This window comes from Dendronephthya gigantea, unplaced genomic scaffold (genome assembly GCF_004324835.1).
Source record: "Dendronephthya gigantea isolate DGI-Jeju-01 unplaced genomic scaffold, DenGig_1.0 000110F, whole genome shotgun sequence".
In the NCBI taxonomy this organism is placed as follows: domain Eukaryota; kingdom Metazoa; phylum Cnidaria; class Anthozoa; order Malacalcyonacea; family Nephtheidae; genus Dendronephthya; species Dendronephthya gigantea.
Genome location: NW_021163120.1, coordinates 318723 through 343158, shown reverse-complemented (window position 1 = coordinate 343158; position 24436 = coordinate 318723). Strand labels below are relative to the sequence as shown.

Sequence of the window (24436 nt, the reverse complement as noted above, 5' to 3'; positions counted from 1 at the left end):
ACTTTGACTTCGTTATCCAACCACGATTTAACAAATCTTCAATATGTTGCTTCACTTCGGGGTACAAAACTCGTGGGATGGAATTGTATGTTTTCTGAACTGGTGTTTGGTCTCTGAAGTTGAGTTTTAACTCAAGTTCATCTATGCAACCGATGTCATCGTCAGATTTTGAGAACACTGCTTTTTCTTCCTCTAACATTTGTCTGACACTGGCTTGTTGTTGCATTGAAAGACCACTTAGGTCCAAATCATCAATGGGGTTGTAGTCACTGTCTTTGTTTCCCGTAGTATTTGATTGGTGCATATCTTTTTGCATGGTTGGTGTTGCACCGTTCTTTTTAGCTTCACAATAAACTGAATTAACTGTTTCCTTGTCACCTAAGTCTGCATTTCTCAGATAAACTTCCTGTGGTGTCACCGATTTCACTAACTGTATTGTTCCAAGAATAGTTCGCTTGTTAAGTGTAATGTCATGATTACTAGTGTTTGTAACATTAATTTGAACTCGACAAGATGACCCATGGGGAATGGTTAGTAATTCCTCAGATATCTCTAAACCACTTGGCCATAACTGTTCACTATTAGGTTCAAACAGTACTGGTATTCTCTTTTCCACTGGTCCGGTGTTTGCACGACATTTCACACTAACAGTTGTCTTTTGAGGGATGATGATGTCTTGTTTAATGGTCTTTACGGAACACAGTTGTTCTGGGGATGGGGCTTGCATAAAGCTGACAAGAGATTGTATCTTTTCGCACTGGATATCAGGAAATGAGGCTGCCCACTCCCTAGCTACTTCATCTGGTGCTTCTTCTTTCTTTACTAATTCTTCTATGACATTATATCCAATTATTGGATAGTCAAGTGTTTCACGAGTCACTAACATTGGTACAAGTATTGTTTGGTCAATACTTGATGTTTCTAATTTAAACTTAACAACAACAAATCCGATATATGGCATGCATGTCCCATTTGCAGTTTTCAAGTCCAGTTCAGTTCCATCCTGGAGCAAGGTTTCAATATTATTAAGGGGTAAATCAGACAAATGTTCATCCAACCATTTCTTAGAGATCAGTGACACTTGTGCACCAGTGTCCCATAATGAATGTACCTTTTGTCCATTTAACTGACAATGTACCATACATCTTTTACCCACTAAACCCACCACTTTCGAATACTCAAGTGGGCTTAAATGGCTAACATATGTTCCATGATCTGAATTTCTCTGAGCATTGTTATCTACTTTAAATTCTCTGACTGACATGCATAGTATTTTATGTTCTCCCCAGTGCTGCTTTTGGCACTCTCTTGAACAATATCTCACTAGTTGGCAGCCAGAACATCTTGGAAATGGTTTTTCACACTGTTCAATCTTTAGACATTTGGCACAAAAATGGGACTTACTTGGTTTACTGGCTACTTCCTGTCCCTCGGCGGTAGCCATCTCCCGTTTCCCGAGTTCTGTCTCTTCTTACATCCTCTGGCAAAGTGGTCAGAACTGCCACATCGGAAGCAGTGATCACAGTTCACATTATTGGTTTCCTGACACTTTGTACACAGTCGTTTCCTGCGACCAGGTTGGTCATCCTTGTGGCTCATTTCTTGCTCTTTACTCTGTGCTTGTTGATTTGTAATTGTTTCCCTGAGCTCAGCAAGTTCTGCTTGTACTGTTCTTATTGCTGTTACTAGCTCACCTTGCTTGGGTGCTTTCTTCTCTTTCACTGGATGGTCTTGTTCAACTGGGTGTTCACCCTCAACTGTCATAGACTTTACTGCTTGAACATTATGGACATTTCTTTGTCTTGTCTGACTTGCTTTACCAAATTTCTTTTGCCGCTCTGTTTCGGTTGACACAATCCGGTTCATTTGCTCTATTAACAGTTCATCTGTTATATCCGACTGCTGTAAGAATGGGCGTAGCTTTGTTCTTACTGCTTCATGATGAAGTCCAGTTTCAAGGGAGTGTAAAAACAAACCCTGAACCAGATTTTCATCATATTTAATCTTTACCCCTGCTTCTTTAGAGGCAAAGAGAACCTTTTGACGCAAGTCTAAAGCTCTTATCAAAAAGCTCTGTGGGCTCTCTTCTGGTGCTTGTACAATTGTTGTTAATTGTTGATATAGCTCAGTAGCACTTTTCTCCTGAAAGTGTGATCTCAGGATTGCACGTAACCTCGGCAACTCCAAATTGCTTATCGTCTCTAGGTAACTTCGCAACTGCATGCTAGGGGTAATTGCCCTTATGACAGCATCAGTCACCTCAGCCTCTGGGTAACCCTTTGACAATGCACTTTCAATCTGCCTGACCAAGCTTACAAAAGTGAGTTTATCTTTTTGACCAGGTTCTCCTATTTGCCCATTAATCTTGAACTCCCTACGCAATACTTGCTTAAGATCATTTGCAATTGGTTTACTTACAGTTGTTGTTGTCGTCACTTGACTTGCCTTCAGTTCAGTTTGTTCCATCTTTGCCTGGAGAGCTTCCACTTGCTTTTGATGGTCTTTTTCCAAGTTGTCGAGTTGTGCTTTCAACACTTCCAATTCCTTGTTTACTATCCCAGGGGATTCTTTCCCAGTCGCCTCTTCCTCAGTAACCTCAAGCAACTGTTCTTTTATTTTACCCAAGAAAGAGCGACATTCATCCTCACTTTCAAACTGGGATACCTGCTCTTCGACATCTCTTCGTAGTAATCGAGCAATACTAAGCTTTGACTTCCCCACGTATTTTCCTTCATCCCACTCGAGAAATACTGCAAGTTTTACTAACGTATCTTGACTTACTTCGCACAGTTTCTTTTCCAATTGAAGTTGAAGTTCTTCGAGATCGACAGCCATACTAATATAGTCTTTGGCAGCCACAAAATCCCAAATTTATATCGAAAATGTTCCACAATTTTTATATTTATACGTATAATATAGTCACCATATTTATCGTTTCAAACCTCTAATTTCGCAGCTTTAATCGTGAAATTTCCTTGAAAATAATCCCACTCCTGACACCAAATGTTACCCTGGGTATTCATCCATCGAAATCCACGATTAGTCACAGAATTTATGTATTTATGTTAATATAAAAAAAACCAAAACCTTTTCCTAAAGATACACTATATCAACACGTTGTTTTTCGAAAAACCGGCTTCAATGGCCTTATGGGCCGTATTCGGCACAGGGTGCGCTAATTGTACTTATTCGGGTTACAACAGCACTGGAACAGTATAACGGAGCCGACTTGCTACGATCGAAAGTCGATTCGTCCTCAATTTTCAACACTGCTGTTATACTATGAAAACTATTTGTAAGCAAAGACGTTTGTGTCATAAAAATTCCGGAAACCGCACTTCTAATGAAATTCTTTTGAAATTTTTCATTTTGTTTTTAACTATATTCGTCTTCAACGAACTTTAATTGGGGTACTTCAAACTCGAATATTGACAAATCAAACCAATAATTTCACTGATTCTCTGCAAAATTTGAGACCATAGTATTCGTTTACTTAAACTTAAACTTAAACGTTTGAAAAACGCAAAACAATGATATAGATATACTCTATAGAAATTGGCACCATGCACCATACTGTGCAATTTGTAAAGATCATTTTCACTTTCGATAAACATTCTAACACAATTAGTTTGCATTGTGTCTCAGTGTGAGAAATTCAAAGAGGAAGTTAAATTCATAACTCGCTGCAAAACATTTAGAATTTGAGATTTAAACGGATTTACCAATGCAAATTTTCCAGTAGAAGCACAGGAACTTTAACAGTGTAGACCTGACCTTTATTATATAGCAATTGCTATTATAGCGTTAGATGTTTTTGTACTAATTGTTCCTTACTATATATTGTAATATCGTATTAAGTATTTATACAATACTTCCACATTTCAGTTTATCGTGTTACAATGTTTTATAGTTGAAGTCTCGATGACCCCCTGATAGACATCATTATTATGTAGCAAGTTTCAGAGTTCATCATTTGCAGAATCTGATTGGTTAAAACTACGTAATGAAAGGCAAGATATCCGAATGTTTACCGCAAAATCTTGTTTGTCAGGTTTGAACCAGTTTGATCAGGGATTAATGCATTAACCACCGGGCGAACCTCAACCGAATTTTTTATTTTCATTTTCTTAAAGTTAAAAGTTTGTCTGTGAATTTTGCCTACGTCGATCTTTTGTGGTCTCGGCTCCACAAAACATAACGTTTTCCTCGGGATCAGTCAATAAGTCTATAGTCTCTCAATAGTCTATAGTCTATCAAGTACTAGTATGGGCAAAGTTTGAACATGACAGATATGAATTTTGTTGATATTTGGTAAATTTGATAAATCTTTCAACATACTTTTCCATTCCTAAGTACGTCAATAGCCTGCCCACAGCTGCGATCCCCACACCTGACAGATCTAAGGGATGTCTGGTGATTACTTGGTTAATTTCCTCTCTAAGAGACTGAGTACCTTGGTCATCCAATGTTTCTGAAGGCGTGATGTGCGATGCACTTGTATTTGTCAACACGTTTGGGACACTTTCAGCCATTCCAGGTTGGTTTTCTGAGCTATTATGAGGTAGCTCAGCAAGATGTTTCTCATACTTTTGATTGGAAATTTTTGTCGGGTCAATTCCGGTGTATGTCGAATCGGGGTCCTCTGAACTCCGAGTGGGGTGTTCCGCAGGTGTGGGCGGTTTTTTATACTTTTTACTGGAAGTGTATGTCAATTCGGGGTCTCGGTCCTCTGAGCTCAAAGTAGGGTTTTCGACAAGCCTTGGTTTTTCGTACTTTTGACTGAAAACGTTAGTACTAGTTGCATCAAGTGGAGTGTATTTTGAATCGAGGTCTGCTGGAATATAGCTGGAAGGGTTGGGTCGGGCTCTTCAGGAGGGGATCTTGAAGGTAAGGCTATTGAGAGGATCTTGAAGGTAAGGCTATTGTCTGACAAGTCATGATTGGCAATTTTTTCAGATTGGTTTTCAAAGCTTTCGGTCATGTGTTTCACGTTAGGTTTTTCGTATTGCTGATTGGAGATATATGTTAGATCAAGCGCGGTATATGTGGAGTCTTGGAGTTGAGGGATTACTCTGATAGGTGATGTAATGTCATTCTCAGGTCCGGTGTTCCACGACAAGATTTTCATACTTCTGATTGGAGATATAGGTTAGATCAAGTGCAGTATACTGTATGTAGAATCTTTGTCTACATTTTGAAACTCATTTTGGTTTTGCACTTCAACTGCAATTTATCTCCGACGTTCATTAAAACTTTATTCAACGATGCGCTGTAATACCCTTAAAAAGATTAGAGTAGATTAATAGGTTTACGTACAGTCAGTTGGCTGCGTATAGACTTGTGGCGACGTTGTATTGCCCGAAACTAGTAAACAAATGTGGTACAATGAATACATGCAATGTTAAGAACCCCCACATGATTTGCATTTTCAACCGTTTGTGGTAACTCGAAATTCAGTCAGCTGGGTTTATACACATGATATTTACCTTTTGAGACACGAACGTATTTTGGAAACACAGAGCAAAGCTCTTCGACGCTTTCATAAACATCTTATAAAGCCGATGGACAGATTTCAACTTTGCCTCGACAGGCGGGGGGAATCGAGATGTCTTCACCACAACTGAAGCGACCGTGTACTGTCTCGATTGGTTTGACAGAGTGTGTGCACAACACAGTATTATTGCAAAGAGTAAATTCTTTATTTAACTTGTTTTCACCATAAAAGCTTTCGATAACTTTAACAATCTTTGGCAGGGGGTATTTATCTAACAATTGGGACAGTGTTAGCTGTATTTTACCCCATTTCAATTTCGCCAATTCTATTTGTGAGTTAGCCATGGTATAGTTGAATAAAGTGCTTGCGAAATTAGACAACCAATTTACAACACCGGAAGTTGATCGACACAGAGAACTGTGGTGTATATGCATATGTGAGCGGAATTCTAAGCTCAATTATCGTCCAGTCGAGTCTTGAATCTGTCGGATTCTGGAATCCAGACAATATACTGTATGATTGTAACTGTTAACAAATCTTTTCTCATTTTCATGTATATTGATGTGCTAGTGAGATCAACTGATTTATAATAGAAACGTAATTTTGAGGAAATATTTATTGTTAAAAGACTTCATGCTGCGCTATTTCTAAAAGTTGATACCAATCATCATAGCTGTAGGTTATGAACCGCTTTTACTAAATTAGTTTATGGCTCTGTATCAAATATCAGAAGCAATTACATGCTAAATTTAAATATTTATAAATTCCTGATATTATTCGTAGTATAACAGCGACATAGTTAACAAAACAAAACATATTTTTCTCGTCGAAGTTATAATAATGTTTTATTACGATATCCTAACAAGCTAGTGTTTTCGTATTTTTTCATGTTCCTCAAATTGTCTCTCAAGCTTGTCTATATATATTTATTGTCAGATTGTAGTTTATGCTTTAATTTATTTCTTATTAATTTAATATTGGTCATATATAAAATAGATTGTAGCTAATAATTCTATTCGTTGGTCTTTCGTGGGATCTTCGCCACCAGAACAGGTTTCATCTTGAGCATGTCTCCCTATCATTCATAGTTCAAAATTAGCATTACCATTCAATTGCATCATCATTAAACAAACGTGCTATTCTAAGAATCGAACCGGTTAGGACTTCCTCGAAACTTTAGGTGCTCCTTGAGTGAACTTTTGTCACTGGGCGTAATCCAAGCTCGTATTTGGATGTTAATCACGTATATCTGTCTTCTTTTTATCTCAATTGACGTCATTGTAACATGACGATGCAGTTCTACCTGGCGAAGCAAGAAATAAACCATTTTCAGTAAAGCCGGAAAACATCAATGAAATATAACAACTACTTTCAACAGAATACGTTGCTTCAAGTATAGAATAGTAGTTATCTGCTATTTTGAGCAGATAACGTTATGTTAAGTGCTGTTTCTCATTGATCTACAGTGCCCTCAAATTAAATGGGTCATCATTTAAACGATTTCACAAGGGAAGTCAAATAACTATAAGCAATTTGTATTTTCTTATATACTATCAAAGGGTTGAAAATATTTCACTACCGTCGTGGGAGCACTTTGACGTTTTAGAAATTGCGAAATTTGTTGCGAAATTTGTTGCGAAATTTTGTGAAATGCGGAAACAAAGCCTCAATTAAGTTTGCGGAAATGTTATATCGTGCACAAAGGGGTTTGCCAATTATGGTTTTGCATAATTATCCTCAACTGTTCCTGGCTTAAATTTGAGACGTGTGTGATTTCCATGCAAAATTGAGACCCCTTAAACCCTTTCGTAACACAAGAGATCTACTGAGGATTGTGTCCCAAATCTTACCTCAAAGTTTTACGACGTCTCAAGTCGTATTGGGTGTCCCGTCATTTCCACGTATTCTGAACTCTCAAAATCTGGAGCGATTTCACGCTCATTGGAGTAGAGTTGTTGCCAGTCCGCTCGCGGGACAACGTTTTGATAATCACTTTGATCAGTCTGGGGTTCCCTGTTCATAACATACATGTTTTCATAGCAATTTGGCTCTGAGTATTCATTTTTTTGCGGTGGCACGGACTTCAATGGAATCACGTATTCTGCTGATACTGGTCTTCTTTGCTTTGCGTCATCGCGATTCTCCGTCAGAAGGACACGGGGATCAGCAAACTCGTGATTTTGTTTTGCCGTCCATCTTGGCTGGATGGTAACCTCTTCGTAATCGTTATTTCGATTCCGCCGGCTTTGAAGCTCGTTGGCCTCGCCTTCAGAATTCTTTTTGTGATATCCATCCATTTCAACGTAATCATCTTCGTCTGTTGTCGCGCTATCTTCGTCTGTTGTCGCGCTGTACGAGGGACTGTACGGGGGACTGGGGACCAGCAGACATTTTGGACCTTTTGAGGATACGTCAGGGAAAGGTAGTTTGATTTTCTTGATCGGTTTGGGGGAAACTGGTGGGTTTTTCTTGACCACATTGGCAGTTTTTTGTCTTTCAGAATTGTTGTTCTCAGTAAGTCGCGAATTTTTTTCGCGATGTGCGCTTTCGTCATAATAATGCTTTGCAATCCCCATTTCAACGTAACCATCTTCGTCTATGTTCGTGTTATCTTCGTGAAGACTTCGTGAAAGTCCGATGTGTTCCGCTCCCGTTACCGCCGGAAAATTATCAGGAGCGCTATACGAGGCTCTTGGAATCACTAGCGGACATTTGGGATCCTTTGAGGGTCCGTTAGGGTCAATCTTTGTGATTTTTTTCACGGGCTTAGGGGAAACGGGAGGACTTTTGGGATCCTTTGAGAGTCCGTTAGGGTCAATCGTTGTGATTTTTTTCACGGGTTTAGGGGAAACGGGAGGACTTTTGATGCCATTCTTTCGAGCTGGTCTTGGAGAATTTTGATATTGTGGAACACTTTTCGGTAATCTAATCGAGTCGAATATCTTTATATTCTTCAAATCTTGGAACACATTCACCTTTTCCACGAAATTCTTGATATCGAAACCTTTGTGAAGCGTCCGTACAACTTCCTCAGAGTTCCTGAAATCTTGCGTCAGACGTTCGGCGATTTTACATTGGATGGGTAGGTCAGTCGGTAGTCCCAGGCAACGTGCTTGACCACCCACCCCTCCCAAGACAGTAGCGATAACTTGGTATTGGGTTACCTCATTATGAAAGACCACGTCATCGACACCTTTCAAAGCCCTATTCCAACGATCATTCACAGCCTGTGAGCGGGTGGACTCGAAGCACACCCTCGCGGGCAGACCCTGCTCGTTCACAACCTCGGAGAGGGTATATCTCCGGCAGTCTTGCAGGGGAGTAAATATAACCGAACATTTGTAAGGGAGAGATTTGTCTTCCTTTGAATTAACATCTTGACAGGTTACAAACTTCTTTTTTTTGTCAATTGTCATAATTTTCAGTAAATCGCCGACATTAACGGCGCAATGCCCGTCGTCTGTACTCGAACCAAAGTTTTTCACTCTAACATACTTAACTTTAGGAAATATCGATTTAAAGTCTTCGACTTTGCATGATTGGAACTTACATTTCAATGGCCGCATGTATACAGAAGTCGGGCAAGACAATCCAATGTTAATTTGCGAATCGGAATTATCCTTACCAATTAGCACCGTGTCTGTGACCATCTTGTGTAAAACCAGCATATTTCCACCTTGCAAACTCGCTCCTTCGATGTCGCTGTGAAAATCGTTCTCGATTCGTACTATCTGCGGCGGTGGGCTGTCTTGGAGTAATTTTTGTAAGCTCTGTCGCATTTTTCCCCAAATTAACGACCGGATAAGGTCCATTTCATTCGCCATAGCACGCTGACCAAGTATAGCCAAATCTGAAATAAATATTTCGATTGGATTCCGATAGTTTAAACCTTTATCGTCGATAAATTTGTCCGTCGAATGCTTCGTAATGTCGACGACAGCTTAGAGGTGCTCGGAAGTAACGACTCTCCTTCAAGATCCTGAATTTGCTTACGAGTTGAAAGCTTATCACATAACTGATGCGGTTGTATTACGGCGTACGTGCTGGGTGTTGTTATGTCAGCTTAATTAAACATTCAATTGTGATGCACTTGTGAGCCAGACAAAGGTCTTATTTATTTATATCGGTGCTCTTTGACGTGGGCAAAATGGCACCTGGGTTAGCGACGGAAATGCTTATATATAATGATGTACTGCAGTTTCATAGTTCCGATAACACAGACTACAGGGTGTATCAAAAAAACTGCAAATACCATAATATGTATGCACCTTAGAATTTCAATGACTGTGCAACTAATTACGCTTCTGGGATTTGAAAATACGTTTCTCATGGTTGTCATGTTTACTAACAACGCTCCCTAACCATTGTGTTTTGCGTACCCTTGTGTTATGTGCTTAATTTTCCAATAAACACGACTTTAGACGGAGGTTGAGTTTGCTTGTATACGTTTAAAACAAGAAATTCTTTTAGTTCTGTTCTTAACTGAGCCATTCCTAATCGAACTCATAAGTTTAGTTCACTTTGTTTGCTTGTTTTGCTAACCCTGGGAAACGTATATTCAAATCTCAGAGGCGTAATTAGTTGCACAGTCATTGAAATTCTAATGTATAATCTCGTGCATACACTATAGCTGGCTTACGAAATCCTCTTACGAAATGATTACTCGCATTACCGCGAAGTTCTTGTAATTCCATCGCAAACTTCCTAAAATGTCATTTCATCTTGAGCACAGATGTCTTGAGTGTTCATTATTTAACGTATAGATTATGTGAAATTGCGTAAAATGATTGCTGTGAAATTGCATTAGATTTGAAAACAATGGATGTTGATTTCTATCAGGTTTCATATTACATGGTCAAGTCGTCATATCTGAAATCATCAGGACAATTCTAACCTCGAATTCATGGAACAATCTGGGATTAATCAAAACCTGTACGCTGGCCCATCGTATTTATGACAAGAATACGTTTTCTGCATGGAAAATCTTCGGCTGCGGTAAACCCCCGTCAAATTACAGTCAAAAAGCCCACACACTCGAGAATTTCGAAAATTTAACAGGTTGTGCGTAAACGCACCATACAGGGAATTTAGACTGTGGATCAGGGTGAAGGCTGAAGCTATTTGCTTGCGTTGGCGAATCACCCCCAGGTAATCCGCAATGGATGATGTTCATGAGAAGCCTAGTAATAATTTCCGCCATCCTGATTCCTGATTGTTGTAATTGAATCCGACTATACCGCAATTTGAGGTATAAACACCTGTTTACTCGATCCAATTTTGTCAGATCTATTCACTTCTGCATGACGTATGGAATGTAGTTTGTTCATGATTTCTTTCAAGTCGACGCACTATAAAATATATATATCAAAAGTGAATTGGATCCATCAAAATTGCATCGTCTGCACACAGACCTTAAGAATTGAACTATAGGGTTTAAGAATTTAACCAGGCCACTTAGCCTACGGATACATAGAGATTATCAACTCATCGACAAGGCAAGACGTATTGCGTTTAATTTCACACACCCAAAACACAGGAAAAACTATAGGTCAAAAACTTTCGGTCGTCGCTTTCGATTGATTCAAAATCTGTTCCTATTTGATATTTTTGTTCATACTTGGGAAACAAACTTCAGAATTCTCGTAAATTGTATTTGCGGGTTTTGTGTGTCATGCATGCAGTTTTAACTCAGCCGAAGAAGCCAGATTCGACATGAGCTAAGAACTTACAAGGTCCGACAAACATGGATTAATAGTTATTATCAAGTTGCGGTAAAATAATTAAATTAGCTTGTAGGTACACCACGTAAGTATTTAATACTGCAAAGCTTTCGGTCCGTTAACCCGGGCCTTCATCAGTGCAATTCCACTGGTTAACGGACCGAAAGCTTTGCAGTATTAAATACTTACGCGGTGTACCTACAAACTTATTTACTTATGGATGTCACCATGCAAACATACAAGAATATTAATGCGATAAATTGTTTGAAACCGAGCCAGATGTTGCAACTTCATAACAATAATGATCGTGGGGTGCAACACGACGTTCTTCTGTACTGTTTACATCAAATAGCAGCGACTTGGCCGTTTTTTGTTGTATATAATACCGTGAAATAAAAATTTTAACTGATGTGAGGATAGGACTGACTTTGAGGGAGAAAAGCTCGATAAGTTCAAACTCCTGACTTTGGGTACTGGTTTATATGTTAAATGAAGTTTTTTTGAGACGTTCTCTCTGTCTTGTGAATATTTATTTAATACAAGCTCTCGGCTGCCAGATTGCAGCCTTCAACGGGTAGTTTAAAATTACAATGATCGACGAAAAATACCTATATAATATGGTTTACAATTACAAAAACACCTACGCCTAGAAACGCAGTAACAATATGACAAAGATAAACATAAAACAGTGACAGTTCCTCTACATGTGTCTCATATAAATACATAAACTGTTCTATCTCTTCATTAGAAACCGATAATGATGGGGTAGATGCTTGGCATTGTCACTGTCAGCATTAGTTGTAATTGCTGTGTGCCATGCACGATTCTAGTGTTGTTCATGTCGATAGTTTGCTTTATCAATGATTTGGCTGTTACTAAAATCAATTTTATGGTCTTAAGACAAAGCCTGATTAGTAAATAAATATTTACAACCTGAGAACGTCTCAAAAAAAGCTTCATTATGTTCAATCCTGGTCGTGCTTCTATCTTTAAAGATATATATCTTACTTACGAAAACCTTTGATCAAAATTATCTTAATTGTGATAGGATAAACTCTTTAAATTTATAATGTTTTTCTGTTGACCAAAACATGGCAAGGCGCAGTTGAGTGACTTGGAATTTGGCAAAGCCAACAGAAACGAACTGACGCGAACGGTGTCGTATATTGTTCCGTTCGTCTAGAGCTTTCCGCATATGACAACACTGAGGATGTAACGATGTTTATATAAACTTGGGGGGTCTTTATAGTCTGAAGTTTCGACAAAAAAGCACTTGAAATTCATGAACCACTTGGTTGAGGGGAAACCCAGAACTTTTAATTATTTTCTTTGGCTAAATTTTCCGCTTGTGGAAACCTTGCATTCATAGACTTTACTTTCCTTGGTCAAATCTTCCGGTTCTGATGCTGTCGCGTGGGGGAAGACTGCCGCAAGCTTGCTTTGCGAGTGTTTATTGATGTAAATTATAGTTTCTGTTTGATTTTACGTTGGCGTGAGCGCGGTGAGCCCACGCAGCGAGCGGACATGTTCAATTATGTATCACGCAGTCTGCTACGTGATGGCATGGAATTTTGCAATATCGAAGCTATATGCCTTTGGACTATGAACTTGGCAACAAGCCCTAACAGGCTAATCAGACTCGTGTATTTCTCAGTTAACTAGGATTCAACTATACAAAATGTATACGTAATATATATAATGCAAAATTTATCCAACCGACACCAGATATTCTGATCTGACAGCGCTGAGCTGGCGAGTAAAGCCCATTCTCCACTAGGCGAATTTGTTCGCGTGATCAGATAAAAAGTAGGAAGCGATTCTACTTTTCGCGGCGAATTTTTTCGCAAGATAATCACGTCACTGGATTTCAGATTTCGCTTCGCGTCGCGCGAATAAATTCGCGTAGTGGAAAACGGGCTTTACAGCCATTGAACAGTTAAAGCTATAATGGAGCGAGAAATTAAATTTATGATATGGTGTATTTATTGACGGGGCCGGTTGTATCAGCCCGTTTGCTTTAACGGTGGATGTTCAAATAGAAGCAGTCTATCGTTTATTCAACAAGCAAACTAATGTTTTTACTTAATACAGATACTGTTTACAACTACATATTCAGTGCATATATTCAAGGTGATCATTCAGAGGATGTAGAGTGTTATTTATTTTGACTTATCCACCGCTTAAGCTAAACGGGCTTGATACAACCGGCCCCAGCTTGCTCTTAAAATGAAATGTCTGTAGTTCAATATATACGATTTCCACGCAGCAACTATAAGTAATTTCGTATCTTTATCAGTTACCTACTTCTATATTTCATATTTTTATCAATTATTACACATGATTCATGTATTTTTAATGATGTAAAGTGTAGAAAGTATGGTGTTGACGTCTTAGCTTCTGTGTGAGTGAACCTATTTAAAATTACATGATCTAAAATGACACTTCATTCGTTCTCTACGATAACTTATATATATACTGGTCAACCTACATGCAAGTGAATTCTAGAGGTTGAAAGGGTCTTAATTTCGAGTGGAATTATACACACTTCAAATTCAAGCCAGAAACAGTTGATGGAAAAATGAGTCAACTATAGGTCCCCCGGCAGGAATCGAACCTACGCTTTTGCGATGCCCGTGCAATGCTTTTGCCACTGATTGCATCGGCATCACAAAAGCGTAGGTTCGATTCCTGCCGGAGGACCTATAGTTGACTCATATTCCCATCAACTCTTCCTGGCTTGAATTTTAAGTGTGTATAATTCCACTCGAAATTAAGACCCTTTCAACCTCTAGAATTTACCTGCATCGAGTGAAGTGCCAATAATCATAATTCATTTACATGCAAGTGAAGTCCATCGCATGGGTTTGTTCATACCTCGAGTATTTAGATGTGCGTTATCCTTACGTATGTAGCGCTTATTAAAAAAGATACATTTTATCATTTCTAGGAGTTACGGAAGAACTTAATACACTTAGTATAGACGAAGTCGTGCATCTCAAATCTCGCCTTTTTGAAGCCTAAAATATCGGATATATAAATCCTTGCTAAATTTAATCTCTTATACTGAAATGAAATTCACTAAACATTTGGACGCCAACCGCCGATGAACTTTAACATTTTCTTAACATGGAACGAGCTCACATTCAGCGACTCCAGAGCGTCCTGGTCCATGCTTGATAACATATCTCCGTCAACAAGTTCACTCTCAAAGGTTTCCACGTACGATCCCATCCCCAGGTAACGCAGGAGCCTGCTAACGTCGGCGACGCTGAGGCCTGAAATATCTTTTGGAAATCGAGCGATCGCTTCGTATATTGCTTGCTTGTCTTCTTGTGTTTGGGGCGGTTTCGACGACGGCAATGGTGGTGGAGTGCTTGACTGCCGTTCGTTCGGTATTTCTGGTAATGCCAAGTCTTGTATTGATTTTGGAGCGTGTCTTGATTTTGGGGTGCTGGGCGCTGATTTATGTTGAGGTATAGTTGATGTGGGTTCCGGCTCGTGATAATGATGTTTCTTCGTTGGTTGATTCAAAGGAATTTTCAAAGGTTTCACGTAGTCTCTTTGCGTAACGTAATCTTTGTTTAGCTCGGTATAGTTCCTACTGTCATCAGAATCGGAGTCCTGAGATAACCCCTCTTCGTAAAGATCCTCAATACTGGCATAACATCCATCAGACCTATATATGAATGATAGGCGATAAATGATCATCGATAGTGATAACCGATGATGATCATCGTTAATGATAATGATGGTGATCACCGATTATGATCGTCGATAATGATACTCGAGTATCATGATCGATAATCATCGTCAGTGATTACATGATTATAGTCTAATGTCCTGCTAAATGCCTAATCATCTACCGAGGTCTTGGAAACCTTCGTCACGTTCACATGTACGGAGCGGAGAAATTCAGTTCCCATCACGTGTCTCGTGTTCACACGAGAAAAAGGGTGAAAAATTGACCGCCTCCGTTCTTCCAAGAAACAAGGCGGACTCGAGAGTGGTCCTTAACTCCCCTCGCTTCGTGTGAACTAACTTAAGAGCCCTCGAACGCCGATTGGAAAGCTTATATGTTAAATCTCGAAAATAGGCTGCTTTTCCTTTATACGGTAAAAACGACCAGACCGGACCTGTTGAACTTTAAGTCAGACAGATTACTGGCATTTTCGAAAGTTTTGGGAGCGTTACACGAGCCGAGTGTGAAAAATACATGACCGGCTTCGAAAACAAAACTAGCGGAACCAATGCATCGTTTTTAAACTCTCAGCCAGTCTCGTGTTAACACAACCTATAAACGTAAGATTTCGTATAGTTTTCAGTTCAAACTCTGCAAGTATCGTGCAAACGCAACTTATAAACATAAGATTTCGTATCATTTTCAAACTCTGCCAGTCTCGTCCAAACACAACTTATATAAACATGTGATTTTGTATCGTTTTCAAACTCTGCCATTCTCGTGCAAACACAACTTACAAACATAAGATTTCGTATATCGCAACCTTGTGCAAACGTGGTCTGAATGTATCATTGAGTACTTACCCGTCTTCAGGTTGCTCGTATGGTGCACCTTCACCGCCCAGTTCTTCGTAATAACCCTCGTGTTTTGGAGCCGGGCTCTTGTTGTCGCTTATTTTACGTCCCAAAGAGTTCAACCAATTTGGAGATTTCAGCTTTTTTAACTTTATCTTGCTTTCTTTTGGTTGATTGCTAGCCTCAGTTTTCTTTGGGGGAATTGGAGGAGGTTTCTAATGAAAACAGAACATGTTAATGGCCCGATTTATACTTGAGACGATCTGGACGAATTTAGGCAAGAGAAAAATAGTTCGTCTTCTTGTTCGTGTGTGTGTGTGTGTAAACACGGGCAAACAGATTATCATCCATCAACATGAATTATCCGCATAGTTCGTTTATTTAGACGAATTTGAACGAGTAATTCGTCTTGATACATCATTCGTCTGTTAGTGTAAATACAGGGTGGGGAGAACTACGAAAAACTCATCGTAAAACGGTTCTTGTGCTCTCGGAGGACCCACCAGAGTTGGTGGTCGGAAAATTGGTGATCCATGCACCTTCCTCCTTGGACAAGGCTTGGAGGTGACGTGTATAATAACACTCATGCAGGCTATACTATGGTCAGTTTAATTTTAGTATAGGTCAGTAGAATAATGTTAACCATTAGTATTGTTATATAGGTGCTGTGTATTTTAAATGCGATTGGTTCATTCGTAGTCACATGACTTTAAATAAATGCAATGTTTCCCGCCAGGGAAACAAGTGAAAAATTGTCGCCCGCTTCTTGTTATAACAATGTAAAGTGGGTTTTTTAATGAAATTGTTGTGTAACATGTATGTATTCGTTCCTATATAACAAAACACTAAATGTACACTACCTCGGGAAATAGTGAGTTTGGTTTTCCCTCGAATCTCAATGTTTTCCTCGACTTCGCCTCGGGAAACCTTCAGACTCTTGGGAAATCACAACTCACGTATTTCCCTCGTGAGCATGCATTAAGTGTATAATGTAATACCCGAATTCCCTGACAAATTTTCTTTGACAAGTTACATGTGAGAAATATGTAAATGTGCATGTATATTTACCAGTGTGAATAGAAATTTTTTACACAAATTTGCAAAGGCGATCCAAGTCATAACTACCTTGAATGAAGATCCTTGTCCCCTTGGAACAATCTCTGGTTTTTTCTCGGGAAGAAAACTCCATTTCTCGGACTTCTTGCGTTGAATCTGCAGTTGTTGATTAGCGTGGGACTGAACGTCAGCTGATGCTACCTCGATGGGTAGATTTCTGTCCAGTTGTTTAATGGCTTCCTTGACCGCATGCATGTGTTGGTAAACATCCAAACCCTCAAACGCCTCGAGATCTGTACGATTTAATTGTTTGTCCAAGGTTTTGACAACTTTTTGATAAGTTTCATCGCCGTGCAGGAAACCTTCAGCAACTGTGAGCCTGATATCCAATGTTGTAGGAACGTTGAAGCAAACCTACGAATGATAAAGAGAATGTAAATTGTGCTTTGGCGAACATGTTTGTGGATTTTAACTTTAAGATTATAAAACTCGTTTGTTGTTTTGGAGCTGGGCCTCTTGAATTCAATCAGTAAGAAAGTGTAATGTTGAAAACTGCTCATTAAGATTAAAAAAGAAACCGAGCTTCTAAAACTTTGCCTTCCCTTATACACATAAAAAAAAATTAATAATAAAAATGCTACACGCCAGTTTTATATCCCTCCTAATTTACATTACGACTACACAGTACTAAATAATATAAATTACATAGTACTCTTTGTACAGTACGAATTACAAATAAGTGCGAAAAGAAATTCCTCGCAACTATGCGGTCACATTCAGAACAATAATTTACAATTATCTTGTCAAGTTGGTCAGGATAGCGCAAAGATGATAGCACCAAGATTTTGATCTCTATTGATTTTGATCCAACCAACTATTTAATTGTTTAGGACCTGTTCTTTCAATGCATCTAGCTGTAACTGAGTACACACATAAGAAATATTCTTCCCTAAAGCTAGCTACATGTGATGGAAAGAATACTCCCAAACAACTAAAACTGAGTTTCTCGGTTACACTTGAACCTCATGTGACATGGAACGGATCCAACAGGGTTATGAAACTGTGGTAAACATCTGTGGGAAACATACGTGGAAGTTTTTCACCAATTTAGAAAAAAGGTTTCACAATTGTGATCATGTTTTTCAATATTGAACAACTTTTGAACAACAATCTTTCAAAGATAGTTTTAAATTCCTGCTAATATTTTACAACTATGGCCAAGGATTGCATAGATCCCTCAAAAAATTACCCTAAGATTATGCCAAACCAGTTTATGCCACATAGACTCCAAATGAAAAATGCTGCCAAAATTTTATTATTGTGGTCATTTTTACAATTTTTTCTGTTGGTCTTTCAGATTTCACTAATTTTAAGATCTGGCCTTTGTTTTACCATGCGGCAAGACTTTAAATGATCTTTCACGATGCTGCCAGTCAGCACTTTACAACGATAGTTACTTGGAACGATTTTGCATTGATCTTTAAAACGTTTCACCAAAATTTTGCCATGCATGCTTTTGGTTTATCGGTAGAGACTTAGATAATTGCCTTATATTTTGACATATAAATGTACTGTATCGTATTCGATATTTCAAAATCAATATTGAAGCCTCGCAAACGACTTTCATTCGAGATATTTACGGATGAATAGTGAACTATCATCAAGCTATTATGATTAGTGAACTATTACTTAAGCCGTGAGCAAGGAAGGTAACAATGCTGAATGCTTCGATCCTTCCAGGTAAACAATGTCACCGCATCAAAATTCGTTCATACGAAGTGTGTTCTTTTCTGACATGGACACAAAACACTTTTGCTTAGGGAAAAACCTGCTTTGTATCAGCCGCGACGTTTTCTTGCAAAAAGAGAAACATTTGAGGAAGCGTGGCGATTTACTATTGTTTGCTCTACTATGCTTGTAGCTTGCTGAGAGCTTCAATTAAAAGATCTAGAGTTAATCCCTAAGGAAATTCACTAAGATCTTATCATGATTATATATTCTGTTGCAATACTGGATCAATATAAGAGATTGATCCACTACCAAAAACAGACCGAGATGAGATATCCCATGCACAGGACCGCTCAGAGAATTTCGGAGACCCGGAGCAAAATTCTCGTTAGAGGCCCAACCAAAACGGCCGCAGGAAAAAAACACCATAATAAGTTCATGTAAATTTTAATGCGGTGATGCATGGCCTGAGCTTTTAGAGGTTAAAATTGAAATTTTAGAGCGCAACAAATGCGATTTCCTGCGTTTTGGGGGTGAGATTTTTGCAATATCGAATATACTGTGAATTACCCGAACCATAAATCACCGAAAACGCTTTCTGAAAGAGGACTATATACTTCCAACAATAGTTTAATTTTATTCATTAATTTTAGCATGTTAGGCAATGGGGGCCCTTGCAACTCTGGGTCCCCCTTCCCTTCCCCTGCCCATGCGGTTTTTTCTTCTGGGGCCGGTTGTATCAAGCCCGTTTAGCTTAAACGGCGGATAAGTCAAAATTAAATAACACTCTTACATCTCTCTTGAATGAATCAACTTGAATATTCTGCACTGAATATGCAGTTGTAAACAGTATCAATGTATTAAGGTTAAAAACATTTAGTTTGCTTGCTGAATAAAACGATAGGCTTGCTTTCTATTTTGAGCTTATCCACCGTTTAAGCTAAACGGGCTTGATACAACCGCCCCTGGTTAATATAGTATGTTTCTTTCTGTAAAAACTATTCAGGTTTATTTGAAATGATTCTAAATAGTTTTCCAATGAGAAAATTTCAGAACTGGTAGAGCTTGACCTTTTTAGAGTACATTACCCAGAGTAAATACATTCTGGATTTCTTTTTGTATACTAAAACTCTGGATGAGAAACTGAGCATGACCATAAATCGATCTCAATGAAAAGCAGTGGAAAAGTACGAGACCATGATCCAAATGTATTCTGCTCTTGTTCCTGTCTGAAGCATCATTCGAGGCTCCCTGAAGCATGCAATTTTTATCACAAATATCAAGGAAAAACTACAGAATTCCTAGCATATAGTAAAGATCTCGTTTAGTACCCCGAGCCTGGTAAAGCTATAGTCTATAGCAGTTGCCCTACACGCGTAAAAATCATCATGTTGATGCAAGTTGTTAAAAACAGGAGTGAACAATGTTGTGCTGCACCCTGTGAACAGTATTGTTGACAATGTTGTTGAAGCTTGTTGAATCATCAATGTTGTTGCAACTTGTTACAACAACATTGCATCCTGATTGCATCAACATTGATGATTCAACGAGGCACAGCACAGCTTTGTTCATCCCTGATGCGACAACCTGATCAATTTTTGGCAGTGCACTAGTTATTTGAATCAAACAAAAAACACTGACCAACCTTTTCTTTTAGGTTTGAACACACAGTGGTAACGATAACGTCGCTATCTTCTATCTCTTCAATGGCTGTCATCTGGCCCAAATCTGACAGGTAACTCGTAGGTTTGTAGCCTTTCGTTATACTTGGTTCTGCCTTAGCCTGTATCTCGGCCTTTTTGTCGAGAAATCGTATTTTAGCTGGTAATCTGAACTTCTTTTTTATCTCGGCCAAAGTGTACTTCATTGGGTCCACCAACGGTATAAACACTGCAGTAGAGTCGATCAAAATCGATACGTTTTCGTCTGACGTTAGGTTCTTGCATCGTATGACTGAATTTCTCGTGTCGATTTTCATGATCTGAAGAATATCGTTGATTTTCAAAGTGTCTATTGCGTTGTTGTTCCACGTGGACCCGATCTCCATCACACGAACGAATTTTATTTTCTGGTATTGTGTTGACAGTTGATACGCGGTGACTATGGTATCGTAACATTCCATTGGTATCACCTCAGCTTTAAACTGGCAACTCGAAGGGACAGTCACGGCATTCGCGTGAGGAACTTGACAAACTATTTTGCTGTTCCTTCGAAGAGTGTGCAGGGTCAGGATTTGACCGCTGCTAAAGGTCGTTCGCTCGTCTTCGCCGCAATATCCCACCTCGACCAACACGACTTGTGGTAGTTCGAATTTCTCGACAAACTCAGCGAGGCTGAAATCTTGTGTGCTCCACACCAGAGACTCGGCGAGTGCGTATTCCTGCGAGTCTGACGCCATTGTGTTTAAAACGATGTATTGAACGCCAGGAAGTACTTTGTTTTTAAATACGAATTCTTCGCTGTTCTAGTATTGTATATCTAGAAATATGGATGTGGTTTCGGTATCTTTCTGCTCACTGTAACCTCTACTACTTTACAAGGTTTAGAGCAATCAACCTCTCACGATAATACACCATATTATTCAATACAGGAAACGAATTACAAACTTTTTGTCGAAGAGAATTGAGCCTTGTCCAGATATGACTAACAGGTCCGAGTCTGTTTGTATTTCTTGCAAAATACGTCGTGGTCGATACAAATATTTGTATAGTACGGTAGGCAAGTGATTATATGAGCCTATAGTTGGCGTCAGTTCGCGATACACTTCCTTCGACACGACGATATAGTCTCCGTACTCAGAGTAAACAGTATTCCTGGATATCAACAATTGATTTCCCTCAGAAATCCTCGATCTTTGGTAACTTTCCAAGTCTATACTTGTTAGATTGCAGTTTTTTTTATCACCAGAGTAATATTCCGGAGTCTGGAAGCTATGAAAGGTGTCAGATTTCACTCATATAGTTAATTATAACTCCGAACTCTACTTCCTGATTGCTCAACAAAGTCTGGAAAATCTACCGCGACGCTCTCGAAGTGCAACGATTTGTGACCTTGGTGCAGTATTAAAAAGTCTTACCACAACACAGGCTTTGTTAAAAAGCAAGATATCTGGTCTTTAGCGTATCGCCTTACTCCGAACGACGTTTGGCTACCACCTTCGAAGTTTTATAAAGGCTTTGCATAAACAAATTCAGAATTAAGTGTTTCTTTATACGGAATTTAATGTTCGTAATATTGGCCAAACACACGCTGGGTTCCTTTCACTCTGTCACATCAAAGGCGATGGCTTTGAAATGCAAATTCGTTGTAAGTAATTCGTAGACCGATAATTTTAAGGATGACTTGTTTCAAAAACTTGAAAACAACTCGTTTCTTCTTAATAATGTTGATGTGTAACCAAATCGTCCTTCGACCTTAATTTTTTGTCAACATATATATCCCTTTCTGCATCAGACGGTATAAAAACGGTAAATTTAGCTTTCCGTGTATCGAAAATTACATTTATCGATTTCAACACATAGATATAATATTGTTCGACCTATAATGGATATCGTAAATCCAACCAGCGTGGTGATCACAAAATGATTTCGGAGCTTATGTGATTCTTTAAAGAGTTTGGACTGAACAAGATATGAATTTCCAAGATTATCTTTTGCTAAACGATTTCTTTGATAATCCTGCCAATTTAGGATAATCCCACCAATTTAGGATAATCCCGCCAATTTAGGATAATCTCGCCAGTTTGTCCAATGTGGATCATTTTGTGGAGTCGCGTGATCTCTTGACACGGGGAGACGAAAGAGCTTTACTGCTTTAGCAAGGCGCTCATGAGAAAACGAGATATATATATATATATATATATGATAGGATGGGAATAATCACGTTAAAAGATAATCATTTTACCATCAAAACATCGTTTTGTCATCTTAAGTCATCTCTATAATATGTTTTGTTACGCCATGATAACTGGGCTGTTGCAAAATATCGATCGAATATCGTATAGTCGATAAATATCGAAAATTTATTATGTCACCGATGCATACTAAAGTATGCGAAACACTAAGCTCTTTCATTTTTTCTCACCTGGCGTTTTCAAATATGGATTTGAGGCTGCGTTCCACTGCATGTCGCGTTTTTTGCACTTAGGTACACGCATGTAAACGCTTAAAATCATTTAAATGATACTTATGAAATCAACGATTGAATAGATGCATAGGGTTGGAATCTGTTGATGATTTGGTGTGTTTTTTCCGGCACAAAATTATTTCTGCATCAACTTACAAGGTTTTAAACCTTCACGTGTGCGTGTACCTACGCGCAAAAAACGCGCGACAGTGGAAAGCAGCGCTTAGACTAGGGCGCTTTCCATTGAGCGGCCAAAGAAGTTACACCCTGCTTGTTTACACCTTTCATGATTCATCGTTACCGCCAGAACATTTCGTCACGTATTTAAAAGATTAGGCCTGTTTTCCACTTCAACCGTATCGTAACGTAACGTAGCGTATTTCTTTGTTTTTCGAGGTATTCGACCAAAACTAATGACTTTAAAACAATGAGATACGCTACGTTTCGCTACGATACGGTTGAAGTGGAAAACGGCCTTTACGCGTCAACACCTACCCGGACGATTTCTTTGCAAATTCGTTGCAAATTCTTTTGGATTCGAGGTTGCGAAAGAATGATCACTCGTATCCGGACTCGTTATAATTTCAGGTGTCAACACCAACCACATGCACCTATCCGCCATTGCAAATAATGTGCCCGCGAAATGTGAGCCTATACGACCATGGTCATATTCGCCGGAAAATGGCAAATACGACCATGGTCATGCATATTCGCCGGAAAATGGCAAATACGACCATGGTCGTATTCGCCGGAAAATGGCAAATACGACCATAGTCATATTCGCCGAAAAATGGCAAATACGACCATGGTCATGCATATTCGCCGGAAAATGGCAAATACGACCATGGTCGTATTCGCCGGAAAATGGCAAATACGACCATAGTCATATTCGCCGAAAAATGGCAAATACGACCATGGTCATATTCGCCGGAAAATGGCAAATACGACCATGGTCATATTCGCCGGAAAATGGCAAATACGACCATGGTCATATTCGCCGAAAAATGGCAAATACGACCATGGTCATATTCGCCGGAAAATGGCAAATACGACCATGGTCATATTCGCCGGAAAATGGCAAATACGACCATGGTCGTATTCGCCGGAAAATGGCAAATACGACCATAGTCATATTCGCCGAAAAATGGCAAATACGACCATGGTCATGCATATTCGCCGGAAAATGGCAAATACGACCATGGTCGTATTCGCCGGAAAATGGCAAATACGACCATAGTCATATTCGCCGAAAAATGGCAAATACGACCATGGTCATATTCGCCGGAAAATGGCAAATACGACCATGGTCATATTCGCCGGAAAATGGCAAATACGACCATGGTCATATTCGCCGAAAAATGGCAAATACGACCATGGTCATATTCGCCGGAAAATGGCAAATACGACCATGGTCATATTCGCCGGAAAATGGCAAATACGACCATGGTCGTATTCGCCGGAAAATGACTAATTCGACCATGGTCATATTCGCGGGAAAATGGCAAATACCACCATGGTCATATTCGCCGGAAAATGGCAAATACGACCATGGTCATATTCGCCGGAAAATTTTCTAATAAACACGACTTTAGACGGAGGTTGAGTTTGCTTGTATACGTTTAAAACAAGAATATCTGTTAGTTCTTTACTTAACTGAGCCATTCGTAATCGAACTCATAAGTTTAATTCACTTTGTGTGCTGGTTTTGATAACCCTTGGAAACGTATTTTCAAATCCCAGAAGCGTAATTAGTTGCACAGGCATTGAACTTCTAATGTAT

At 39.1% G+C, this 24436-nt stretch overlaps 2 protein-coding genes across 2 annotated transcripts; both read right to left on the bottom strand.

Annotated features, from left to right (window-relative positions):
* Window positions 1-6115: 6115 nt before the first annotated feature.
* Window positions 6116-9674, bottom strand: LOC114535087. Its single transcript, XM_028556471.1, has 2 exons — window positions 7345-9674; window positions 6116-6797 (listed from the first exon to the last, which is right to left on the bottom strand). Exon 1 carries the CDS (start codon window positions 9316-9318, stop codon window positions 7354-7356), a length of 1965 nt encoding a protein of 654 aa, XP_028412272.1. The 5' UTR covers window positions 9319-9674; the 3' UTR covers window positions 6116-6797; window positions 7345-7353.
* A 4296-nt stretch (window positions 9675-13970) lies between these two features.
* LOC114535088 lies at window positions 13971-21699 on the bottom strand. The gene is made up of 4 exons (XM_028556472.1): window positions 20177-21699; window positions 16873-17217; window positions 15757-15962; window positions 13971-14890 (listed from the first exon to the last, which is right to left on the bottom strand). The coding sequence occupies exons 1-4, from the start codon at window positions 20927-20929 to the stop codon at window positions 14293-14295; spliced, it is 1902 nt and encodes a 633-aa protein (XP_028412273.1). The 5' UTR covers window positions 20930-21699; the 3' UTR covers window positions 13971-14292.
* Between the last annotated feature and the right edge of the window lie 2737 nt (window positions 21700-24436).